Source organism: Periophthalmus magnuspinnatus, chromosome 21 (genome assembly GCF_009829125.3).
Source record: "Periophthalmus magnuspinnatus isolate fPerMag1 chromosome 21, fPerMag1.2.pri, whole genome shotgun sequence".
NCBI classification, from domain to species: Eukaryota; Metazoa; Chordata; class Actinopteri; order Gobiiformes; family Gobiidae; genus Periophthalmus; species Periophthalmus magnuspinnatus.
Genome location: NC_047146.1, coordinates 11,876,138 through 11,887,828, shown reverse-complemented (window position 1 = coordinate 11,887,828; position 11,691 = coordinate 11,876,138). Strand labels below are relative to the sequence as shown.

At 40.8% G+C, this 11,691-nt stretch overlaps 2 protein-coding genes across 8 annotated transcripts in view; both read left to right on the top strand.

The window, feature by feature from the left end:
• The first annotated feature begins 239 nt into the window (after positions 1–239).
• Positions 240–1,756, top strand: LOC117389263 (plasma membrane ascorbate-dependent reductase CYBRD1). Its single transcript, XM_033986913.2, has 4 exons — positions 240–540; positions 755–963; positions 1,042–1,196; positions 1,273–1,756. The coding sequence occupies exons 1-4, from the start codon at positions 354–356 to the stop codon at positions 1,544–1,546; spliced, it is 825 nt and encodes a 274-aa protein (XP_033842804.1). The 5' UTR covers positions 240–353; the 3' UTR covers positions 1,547–1,756.
• Positions 1,757–1,838: 82 nt separating this feature from the next.
• LOC117389876 (dynein, cytoplasmic 1, intermediate chain 2a-like) overlaps positions 1,839–11,691 on the top strand; it is a 15,058-nt gene continuing 5,205 nt past the window's right edge. Inside the window, exons 1-10 of one of the 7 annotated variants that reach the window (XM_033987606.2) lie at positions 1,839–1,960; positions 2,817–2,934; positions 3,258–3,369; positions 3,957–4,047; positions 5,002–5,061; positions 5,390–5,505; positions 9,879–9,965; positions 10,067–10,229; positions 10,314–10,413; positions 11,549–11,674. In XM_033987606.2, the coding sequence (XP_033843497.1) occupies positions 2,827–2,934; positions 3,258–3,369; positions 3,957–4,047; positions 5,002–5,061; positions 5,390–5,505; positions 9,879–9,965; positions 10,067–10,229; positions 10,314–10,413; positions 11,549–11,674 (963 nt within the window). In that variant the 5' untranslated portion in view covers positions 1,839–1,960; positions 2,817–2,826. Of the gene's footprint in view, positions 1,961–2,816; positions 2,935–3,257; positions 3,370–3,956; positions 4,048–5,001; positions 5,062–5,389; positions 5,506–9,875; positions 9,966–10,066; positions 10,230–10,313; positions 10,414–11,548; positions 11,675–11,691 lie in introns of all 7 variants that reach the window. The other 6 variants (XM_033987605.2, XM_055230877.1, XM_055230876.1 and 3 more) reach the window with 6 other exon arrangements.

The window sequence follows — 11,691 nt, the reverse complement described above, 5'->3', positions numbered from 1 at the left end:
GTCTCGCCCCCTACTTGATTGTAACTACTCACTCCACTGACCGTTGCCTGAAGTGAACTAATGTAGGCTAAATAAGAGCAGTGCATACGGTTTGAGGTAATTATCTTTTGCTGACAGGCCTCTTACTCAGCGCAAATTTCGTAAAGTTGCGTGGTGTTGCACACAAACATCATGTCGGAATGACGCATGCAACATAACTCGGCCACTGTCTGTAACCATCAGATGTTACTAAACTTTCCTCCCAAGTTTTGATTCACGCCCACCTTTCTGCCACGTGACTGGCCGCCATCCCCTAAGATCTCCACTTGCGACAACAGCAGCTGCTTGATTTGAGGCTACGTAACACTAAAACTATGGAGAATTATAGACTGTTTCTGTCTGCTTTCTGCGCTGCAGCTATAACCGGGTCACTCTCCATTATATTTGTGCTGATATGGGTCCTCCACTACAGAGAAGGGTTGGCCTGGGATGGAGGGTCGGCAGAATTCAACTGGCATCCTGTCCTAATGGTTGCTGGCTTGATATTTCTTCAAGGAACTGGTGAGACTGTCATTTGTTATGATGTCTGTGAGGAGCAGTGCTTGCAGTCAATGTGGATGTCAATGTTATGCAAGATTGGCTTACGTCGAAATATGTAGAGTGACATTGGAGTTTGAGGAACTTTATCAAGGCCAAAGATAAAGGCCACAGTGCTAACATATCCTCACCATATTAAAGATTGTGTTATTGACAGAATTCTTTTATTTTTTTATAGCCATAATCATCTTCAGACTTCCTTGGACTTGGGCATGCAACAAGCAGGTGATGAAGTGGATCCATGCATGCTTACACCTACTGGCCTTTACTTTGACAGTGATATCCACAGTAGCAGTGTTTGATTTCCATAACACTGCCAAAATCCCAAACATGTACAGCTTGCACAGCTGGCTGGGGATAGCAGCTGTAATACTTTACTGCCTACAGGTAGGCCTCAACCTCCTTCTTGTGATCCAGTGATGTTGGAAATTCTGTCTTAGGCTATACCTTGAACCTTTTGAACAGATTGTTGTTGGAGTTGTTTTGTACCTGATTCCCATCACACCTGTATCATGGAGAGCAGCGTTTATGCCAGTCCATGTCTTTTTTGGAACTTTACTGTTTGTAGGAATCATCTCTGTTGCACTCATGGGCATAACGGAAAAGCTCATTTTTGCCTTGTAAGTAAGCTAAACAATGTTTAAAAAAAAAAAAAAAATTGCTATATTATAATAATTGTTGCACTTTATCCAACAGGAAAAGCCCCAAGTACAGCCAGTCTCCACCTGAAGCGCTCTTTGTGAATGTTCTTGGAGTGCTCTTGGTGGCTTTTGGGGCTATTGTGGTGTACACTGTCACTCGAGTGTCTTGGAAACGGCCCAATGACCAGGTCTTGCATTCCCTGCATACCGACGAGGTGGGAGAGGACAATGGAAAAGTGGGACCAGCACTGACACAACTACCTGAAACAGCAGATGCTGAGGCTAGTGATGTCAGGAAAAGAAGCAGTAAACAGGATGAAAACAACTGATTTTAAAGTGGATATATTTCCCTTGTATTGCTGGATTTTTAATATAAAAATACCTAAATAAGATAACAGAGTAGATTTATTTGCAATGTATGTAATCGATCTGATGCTTATACAACAAGAGTCAAAGTTTCCATGTCTAATAATGTATGGATGTCATTTATATCGCTGTATTGTTTTTTTGTTTTTTTAATAAAGTTATCGCAAAATTGTATCACATAGTCAGTTCTGATGAAAATAAACATTGAATATGTTGACGGTATTATTGCATGACTTGTCCTGACGTGACACATAAACGCCCAAGCGCAAAACACTTTTTGACTCTCCTCGGCGCCGGTAGTCGGCAGTCTGCCACGGGCCGTTTATTTTTCCTGTGTTAGCCAAACCTTTGCTGGCAGGTTATAAACCCCCTGTAAGGTTAGTTAACTCTTGAAGTAATTGTAATACAACTGATACATGCATTTATGTATTACAATTTTTGTGTACTTAGTTGACCAACGTTTTGACGAAGAGATTGAAATATGATGGCTTGCGACTGCTATTCGGGGGATCCTGGTGGCTACTAACGAGCTAATTATACAGACATTAATTCATGTTCCAATGAAACTACATGTGTGTGCGGAATAATTCTTTGTTTTGAAAGATAAATTACATCCACGGGTTTTGGAATACACCCGCTTTGTGTGATATTATCCTAAGAGCAAGTTAGCCGACTACTTTCAAAACAATGTAGGTTAGCTAATGCTGTCATGAGCACAGGCCAAATTAATGAAGCTATTTTAAAGAAGAACTGCAAACAGATTGGCTCAATTGTATTGTTAAAGTGTTGTATCAAGTTCATCAAGCATAATTAATCCAAAGAACGATTGAAACGCTAATGTGAGTTAATAGAAGTCATGTTGCAATAGGCTAGCCGATGTCTGTCACGCAGGGTGGGGCTGTTAGAGCTGTAGACATAGAAATGGATTACTAGAATCGACAGTTTTTAACTAGCCATCAAATGTTAGAGTTAATTTAGACCGTGCACTGTGTATCTAAATGTAATACTATATTTGATTGGTCAGCTCCTGAGCCCTATTTTAATAGCATTTTTTCTGACCTACTTTGAACTGTACCAACATACAGGTATACTAGATTACAAGGAGTTGACATGCTTTTCAACAAAATTAACAGAGACAAAACAGTGTTAAATACTTTTATTTATTTATTTTAAACAAAAAAATGAAATACATTTTCGTTTTCCTTTGAGAATAATCAGATGATTTTGTCCCAGCAGGGCCATCATGTCTGATAAGAATGAGCTAAAGGCAGAGCTTGAGAGAAAGAAGCAACGGTTGGCACAAATCAGGGAAGAGAAGAAGCGAAAGGAGGAGGAGCGAAAGAAAAAAGAGGTATATTTAAAAAGGACTTTTACATGACACATTTAATTATAATATAGATTTTAGGGTCAGTCTATGGACAATGGATGAATTAACCATAATCGTTTATGTAATTATGTTCAATTGTCAAACACACACACTCATTCAACTCATTCATACAATGAGTTTTAGTTCATGTAATTTTTCAGTTTTCAGTGGATAATTTGTTTGCGACGATAGTTTTGTAACTTTTTTACTTTTCATTGTTTATAAAAATAGTATGAAAATGAAAAGTCAGTTTAGAGTTAGCTTTACAAAACATTTCCTTTTAGCCTATTTAGCCTTGTTATTTCTAGGCCGAACAACTGAAAGATGTCTCACACCATCAAGATGACTCTGACCTGGAGAAAAAACGTCGTGAAGCTGAAGCCCTTTTACAGAGTATGGGGATTGGGGAAGCTTCCTCTGGTAGGTTTTCCTTTAAATACAACTTTTCACAAGTGCAGCAAGTTGTCATCTGTTCAAATGTTTTTGGTTATCAATGAGTTACACTGTTATAAGCAAGTGACAAATTATGGCCAAGGTCCATAGGTAGAAAAAAACAACAACACAGGATTCAGAAATGAGAGGAAATATTTAGTCACTGCATTAGTGATTATATTTAGTCAATTTAGTGTAAATACATTTATTTTTTACATTTACTGTTAATGAACAGTATCACGTTTCTAACACCAGGTGGCAGAAGTGATCCATAAATGTTTTAAAGAAACAACACATCTACAGAGGAAAATCACGCATAGCTTTAATAGTTACATCATTTTTATATATATATATTTTCTGTATTATTTATTACTTTATCTTATCCTTAATTTGATGTATGTCAAATTGATGGCTGAACTGTGTTATGCTGCTTGCAGTGACATTAAGCAATATTACTTGTAAACTGTGTGCCAAAATTGGAACCACATATCTGTGCTAATGCATCTGTCCATTGTTGTGCACACCTAAGCATACTTCAAGTGTAAGAGACGATTATTGTGTGTGCTATTGTGCAGTGCCTCCTCCTCCCATGTCTCCCACTGCCAAATCCACGGGCACGCCGAGCGAGGCAGGGAGCCAGGACTCCGATGGAGCTGTGGGACCCAGGTAGAGTCACTCTGTTCCTGAAAAATGTCTGAATCACTATGCTTTCCTGCCCCCACTGATACATTACATATAAACAAAGCCATGCTTTTGGTACAATTAGGAACAATTGTCTGAGTCTGATCAAATGTCGTACTACAATGCTGTTGCTATGGTGTTTTTTTGCTTTATGCTGTAGCTGTCAAGTTTTGTCAAGTGTGCTGGTAACACCAGCCACTTTTAAAGAAAACATGGTGGGAAAAAGTATTTTGAGTGCTGGGGTTTGTTTAAGGCTACAAATAGCGTATAGCATCACTTTATTACTTCCAGTGGAGTAAGCACCTGAAGCTTTTCTAGCATTACAGTGACTGATGACGAGTTTATGCCAACTGAGTGCGTGTTTATTTAATTTGTGTGCCGTTGAATTAGGCCGATCCTAAATTAACAATAAACCAGTGGGCTGCTTGTGATGCCTAGGGGACTTCTTAACCCCTAATTAGAGCCCCTTCCCCGGTGCTGAAACTCAAGCTCCCCCAGTGTCCCATCAGGCCCAGGGAGCTGTTCCCCCTACGTGTTGACTCATTTCCCTCACCAGCATGGCCATTTCCTACACACATGGAGGTCATGATTTCTCCCCGAGGGTCCCCTCTCTCTGCCGTGGTCTGTCGACACCACTCTCAGAGGCTTTGGTGTGCCACAGCTCAGCATCCATCAGCCCCTCAGGCAGCCTGGTACAACCTGTGTTATCTGATTCTTAGCTGTTTAAGGAGACATGTTCTTTGACCTCTAGGGTTTGTGTCGTCAGAACCTTGCATTGGGATTACACGATATGAAACTACACTGTCAATCATATTCAAATTGAACTCATTTGGGCTTGTATGCATGTTGTGTGCCATAATGCTAACTGGATCTTCTTATGTCATTTGTGCCCATGCTTGCCTCTTCACTAATGCTGCCTTGTTGCTGTGGCACTAACAGGACTCTGCACTGGGACTCTGACCCGTCCACACTTCAACTTCACTCTGACTCTGAGCTGGGGTACTGGACACTCTCTTCTCTCCTTTCCTGGTCATTTTCCCTTCTATCAATCTATAGCATGTCTTATTGATTGATTACACTGTAGTGAAATGGTTAAGTGTGTTCATACAATTACTATGCTAACTAAGTGTTTTAACCATCTCATAACACAGTCACATAGCACGAGATCCACCTACACAGGTGAGACCTTTTACCATATGAGGTGAAAGGTAAATACAGGTATAGTTTGTGAAGTGAATTATATTTTCCAAGCTTATTTCTAATATTGATGCTATATTGTTTGTCACCTATTGTTATCTGCAGATTCTGAATTGTTTTGTCATCGTAGGCGTGTGACTCCAAAACTGGGATTGGCCAAAATCACACATGTAGACTTCCCTCCTCGTGAAACAGTTTCCTACACCAAAGAGACGCAGACCCCAGTGCTTTCCCAGCCCAAAGAAGGTGAAGCTCCTATCACATTATTTTATACCAGTGCAAAAACAGTAATACAAAATAGTACTATATTTTTATGTTGTCTTAAGTAAAGAAAATTTTGCTGTGCTTAAGTAATGGTGATGATTTAAAAAAATGTATTTGGAGTAAAGATTCCATTCAGTTAAATGTTCCCTGTTTTTATCCCACATGTAGCTCTGCATAACTCTGGCTTTGGTCTAATTAATGAGCAGGATGAGAAAGCAGTGACAGGAAGAAGGGTTGAGATGGGAGCCAAGATATAAAGGCAGTGCTACAGCTGCTCCCTGTCGCTGAAGCGTGTCCATATTTTTGTAATTGCTGTGCTCAATCGCTTTATGTGGTTGGTCAAAGAGAAAATCTAGGCTACCACCCACCTCCACATGTTGGACACATGTTGCATAAAATATGCAAAATTTGCGGCCGTGCAGCGTGTTCGCTCCTGATTTCTGTAATGACAGCTGCTGAATAATGCGCTTGACTGGAATTCTGATGAGGATTCTACTTTTTTTTCATTCTGATGATTCCTTTTCCAGATACTGTACAACAACAATGCCTTTCTGTTTTAGTGTCTTGTACATTTTCCAACATTTCTATTAAAATACAGAAAGAACTAACTAATAATTCTATTTAATTATAAGATATTTACATTTAGCTTAAAATTATCTACATTTTATTCATAATGATTAATAAATGTAGAAATCGTTTTGTTATATTTTATAATGATGTGCTACCAAAAATAACCACACATTCTTAAGCACCAAAAAAGCCATATCGTGTATATTCAAGTACTGCCCAGAAAGATATGGATAAATCGTAAGGATTCATGACAAGTGAGAGTGAAAAAAGAGAAAGTGTTTTAGTGGAAATAGTAAGCAGAACTGCTGGAGGATGAAGAGCATCGCCTGTTCCTCTGGACTCTACTGGGCATTGTAAAAATGTGTTAAACAGCGATGCTTTCTGCCAGCTGTTCAACACCAGGCCCCTTCCCCTCTCTGCCACTATGTAATCATTTCATCAACTCCCTCGCGTCCCTGTCTTCTCCCTTCAGCGAACAGGCACATAACAAAACACACTCAGTCACATTGTGCATTTTCACACCATCACTTCTGGCACTGGATGAGACGGCATCCCCATCCCCGGCGCGCTCCCCTCACTGCATTTCTGATGTGTGGGGTGGCATCGGGCCTGGGCTCTGATTGAGCCATTTATCATGTTGTCAAAAAGAGGCAATGGCACAGCACTCTCAAGGTCAGCGGGCGGTGCGGCCAGGCTACTGCCGACCTAAGTGCCCTCGGACTGCACCAGCTCAGGGAGGGACGGCCTAGCCCACTGACCTGCAACACACATCCAGTATCATTGGTCTTTAATCATGTCTGCATAGGAAAATGTATGCATCATCTTAATTCATGATTTGGTATCAAGTTATCATTAATATTTTATATATATATATATATATATATATATAAGAAAATTTGGTAAAACCTCATGTAGGAGTGTTTTTTTTATGTAAATATATTAATCATAAATAATTTTCATTTTCCTCGTTATAATTTTGATGAACTTATTTATATGAATTCTCCAGCATAGGCACTAAATCTATTTTCATACCTCTCTGTGATCATCCAAACTAAACCTGTTCACATATGTTAACTGAGCGACACTGGCAAACTTGTGCCATGTATATTCATTCAAGAGACTTATTTTCTTCAATCAGTACCTTGTGTTAAAAAATCTAAAATTATCTGTAAAGAAATTCTGAACGCACTAAATCTGCTTGAAACGTTGCTTTAATGTTCCCACAAAACTGTTGTAGCATGCTAAAACAGTAGTGCTCCAGCCACAGTCCTCCTAAAATGTCCTACTAGGTAATATGCAGCATCAATATGCACTCCTCAACAAGAGGCTATAATTACAGAGTAAGATATTGTTGGAGGTTGGGGGTGGTGGGTGTGGAGTGGCTGGTCTTATGCGGCGCTTAAAAAAGGCTTGTCAGGAATTTGAGTATGCAGAGCAGTTTAGTAAATCAAATATTTAATTGAATATGATTGTTTTAATCGCTCTGAATTTGGAGGCAGGTCAAAACTTTTAATCATAAAAACCCTAATGGCCTTCTTGTTTGAAGTGCCACTTGTAATCGTGATCAGCTTTCATGTACTTCATGATTACTAGTGTTAAATATCTATTGTATAATGCAGTGGCTACACCGAGGGCTAGAATTATGTGCATTTTTTGCATCTAAATGACAAAGATCTTTGTTTTGAAGCACCTTACTTGTGAGCAATAACATTAGACATACTATGCATTACTTTTATCTCTTACGTTTATGATGCCTACACTGGGATGATATGGGGCAATGTTTATTAAGATACCATTTCAACAAGTAGATGTGGATTGCTCTGTTAAATGTCACAATTCTATGCCAGTTTCAAAATTTTTAATTGTTTGGCCTGGTTTACAAAAGCAACTAATGTTGGTTCTTATTTCGACCCTTTACTTCCAAATTGTCTTGTGTTTATTGGCTCAAGGATTAGAATAACTATTCAAATGCAGGCTTGAATGCTCAAAGAAGAGGCTTCCGCGCTGTGCGGAGTATATGTCCCCCTACTGGGCTGACGTGATGCCAGAGAGGAGGCCTATAGTCTGTGTATTTACATGCTCTGACGCCTGATGCATAGAAAGAGATAGACACCTGCAGCACAGAGCAGAGGTCATTTAGTTGTACATCACTGGCCGCATGCCGCGTTTGCATTAATATATTGTCCATGGGCTGAGACCTGTGATTACTCTCCCCCCGCCGCCTCTGTCTGACTCCCCCAGAAAAGCTTTTATTTCTTAAGTGGCACAAAAGCCATAATTGGGCCTGCTTTGAGAGGACGTGTCAGTGTATGGGACATTGGTGATCCGGGTGAATTCTGTTAAATGCAACTCCCCCAACCGTCCCACTTCCTCCACCAACTACCATGGCCCCCCACTCTCCACACATCCCCAGCGGGGTCGCCAGGATCACTAGCTTTTCTCCAAATGGCCATTTTGGCTGGCAGGTGCATTATACCCTTTATTTTCAGATTGTCTATCCGCTCCTAATGCCTGGCAGGTTGATTGCTCTGGCTGCCTCACCAGGGAAAGGGCTGACGAGCATGGCCGGGACGAGCTGAAAGACAGTGATTACTGTTTTCCTTTAAGCCTGATTGAGGCCCTTGAAAGGAAAGATTTTAACCTTCTCCTGTTGGTTCCAGAGTATGGTCGTACATTGAAATGCCTTGTGTCATCAACCTGGTTCTGTAAACTCATCAGCGCACCCAATAACCTTCTTCCCCAAACCTGTGTCTGAGAATGGGGCTAAATCACGTTACAGACAAAGTGACAGATGACATTATCATTTAGATTATCTCAGTAGGAAGGAAATTTTGTCATGCAGCGCCGTCATCTTAGATAAACTGTGAGGCTCACACCAAGAAGAGGGCTGCAGAAAGCAAGCTTGAATTGTGCTCTGCTCATGAATCTGTTTGTCCTGCCTTTGCTCTTGTTTTTTACATTGAAAACGTGCTATATACTGCCTCAATGAGATGTGTGAAGAAAAGCATGTTGGTCGCCTTTGAGGTAGGGCCGGTGTGCAGTTTGCCAGCTGGTCTGGCCTGTATTTTGTTGTACATTCTTTGAGGTTGAATGGGAGTTGCAGGACCTCCTGCTAGGATGGTAATTGCCCAGGCTTGCTGTTCAGGGAGAAGCTTGTCTCGGGGCAGCCAGGCGGAAAACCTCTGTGCCATCCCCATGCCACCTTTGAAGAGTAGCAGACAATCGCAGCATCACCATCTGCCTGTGCACCATGTCGTCATCTGGCCAGAGCAAAGGGATGGGCCTGGGCAGCTGCTCTACTGCCCTGTGGCCTTGCTATATGGACGCAGGGAAACTGCTACACTGACAGCTCCTCTCTTTTCAATGGGTTGCTCTCATTAACAGTTTGGAAAGACAGGGGTCCCTATGACAACAAGGCACCCGCTGAGCTGTGTCTATTTAACACAAATGACAAACTTCTCGGCTTTTGAGAAGCAAGTTGTGTTTGAAAAGAGACATTGTGCACGCAAACCAAACAAATGCAAGGCAGAGATACAAAACCAGTCCATGTCAGCGCTCATAATCACAGGCAAGCTTTTTTATCAAAAATGCATAATAATAGAGGGGCGACAAGTAATGACCAAAGGTACAAACTGTATAGAGACTGAGATGAGAGATGTTGGACTGAGAAAGATGTTCATTGTCCCTGTCAGCATGTCGAATTGTTTATTAATGTAATCACTTCAATTACCAAAATTAGTCCGTTATTCTCCTTTTCAATAACTTGTGTGTTTTTCATTCAGTAGAAGAAGAAGAGGAAGAAGAAATTGCTCCACCACAGGCAGTAGAGGAGATTCCCATTGAAAAACCAGATCAGAAGGAGGAAGAGGAAGGTACTAATGCATGTTTATTAAGTTGTAATGTACTCAAAGTCAAAGAACGATTTAATACCATTTGTGGCATGTCTTTATTGTGTTCCTGTTTACTGGTACAGCACCCCCTCATGAACTGACAGAGGAGGAAAAACTCCAGATATTGCACTCTGAGGAGTTTGTGAATTTCTTCGATCACAGCAGCCGCATTATTGAGCGTGCCCTGTCGGAGCACGTCGACCTCTTCTTTGACTACAGCGGCCGCGACCTGGAGGAGAAGGAGGGGTAATAATTGGACAACTGGTCTTTTAAAACTTGTAATTGTCCTGAAGAAGTGCTGTATTGATTTATATTCTTTTTACCTCTCAGGGAAATCCAGGCCGGGGCCAAACTGTCTCTCAACAGGCAGTTTATGGACGAGCACTGGTCCAAGCATCGCGTTGTCACGTGCTTAGATTGGTCCCCCCAGGTCATTATTAACTCACACTACATCACAATATGCTCAAATGCTCCAATATTGTTATTGTATATATCTGAGGGGTGCCCAGATATCGCTATTGATATCGGGAACCAATATTTTTTTCTATGCTGCTTGTGTCCATGTGTCCTCAGTCCTCAGCACATCAGATGTTTTTTTGAAGAAACTAATGATTAAAAATGGAAATAGAAGAGTTAAAAGTTAAAAGGGAAGCATTAATGCGTGAACTTAACTATAAAATGTATGTGCCTTACTATGGATTTTAAAGGCATAATAAATATCAGTATTGGCAAATATGGGCCATAGATGCAAGTCAAATATCAGATATCAGTATTGACTCAAATAAATCAATCCATTTCGGACCATTGCTACAAATTATTCCAGAGAATGAACTAATCTCTTTGCACTTAATGAAATCAGTGGTTAAAAAAACACACACACATATTTAGTAACTGGTTGTTGAAACAAGTTAACCGCACTAAGACCTAATACTTTATGATTACATAGCTGGACTTGACAGCTTTAACTTTTAGCCACAAGTCCCTCTGGAAAAGTTAGTTATGTCCCGCACAAATTGTCACTAAACCGCAGTTGGTAATGATTTGTTTCCTCTGGTGTCTGAGGTCATTTATTGCATGATTCGCCAACAACTTGTGACATTGATTGAACACCGGGTCTTTGTTCACACTGTTTGCTTGCTCAGAGCCAAGTGAAGCCCTTCTGATGTGAAGTTATGTATTCAGCGACTGTAAGCTGAAGATCAGATATTAAAGCCAGCCAAAGTTAATGGTTTGTTTACATGTGGATACAGTTACACCAGCTGTGTTTTTATTATGCCCCTAAGTTTTAACTCCAGCAATTTCACATTTATTTTTGGTATCCCTATGTGCACATTTCTTAAGCAATTTTGGTAATGTTAAAAAAGATTTAGAAAGGTAAGAGTTTTTTCTGGGCTGGTGCTACTCAAATGGTGCATAAATCTCATTAGAGAAAGAGTTAGTCAGTCATCAAGCCCTCAGCTGCAGCACACAGAGCAGCGCAGGCTAGTTCTCATGGAGTGGAGCCTTGGAGGCATTGCAGCCTTCCTCTCACATTAATTTAGTGTGATGTTTTGCTTTCTGGCCAGTATCCTGAACTCCTGGTCGCCTCATACAACAACAACGAGGAAGCTCCCCATGAGCCAGATGGGGTGGCCCTGGTGTGGAACATGAAGTACAAGAAGGCCACTCCGGAGTATGTTTTCCACTGTCAGGTACGCATCTCCTCACT

What these genes read in the sequence shown, in the direction of transcription:
- LOC117389263 (XM_033986913.2), top strand. Translation starts at nt 354, where the DNA reads ATGGAGAATTATAGACTGTTTCTGTCTGCTTTCTGCGCTGCAGCTATA. An exon ending in TAATACTTTACTGCCTACAG is followed by an intron (nt 964 to 1,041) that starts GTAGGCCTCAAC and finishes CCTTTTGAACAG; the next exon opens with ATTGTTGTTGGAGTTGTTTT. An exon ending in GAAAAGCTCATTTTTGCCTT is followed by an intron (nt 1,197 to 1,272) that starts GTAAGTAAGCTA and finishes TTTATCCAACAG; the next exon opens with GAAAAGCCCCAAGTACAGCC.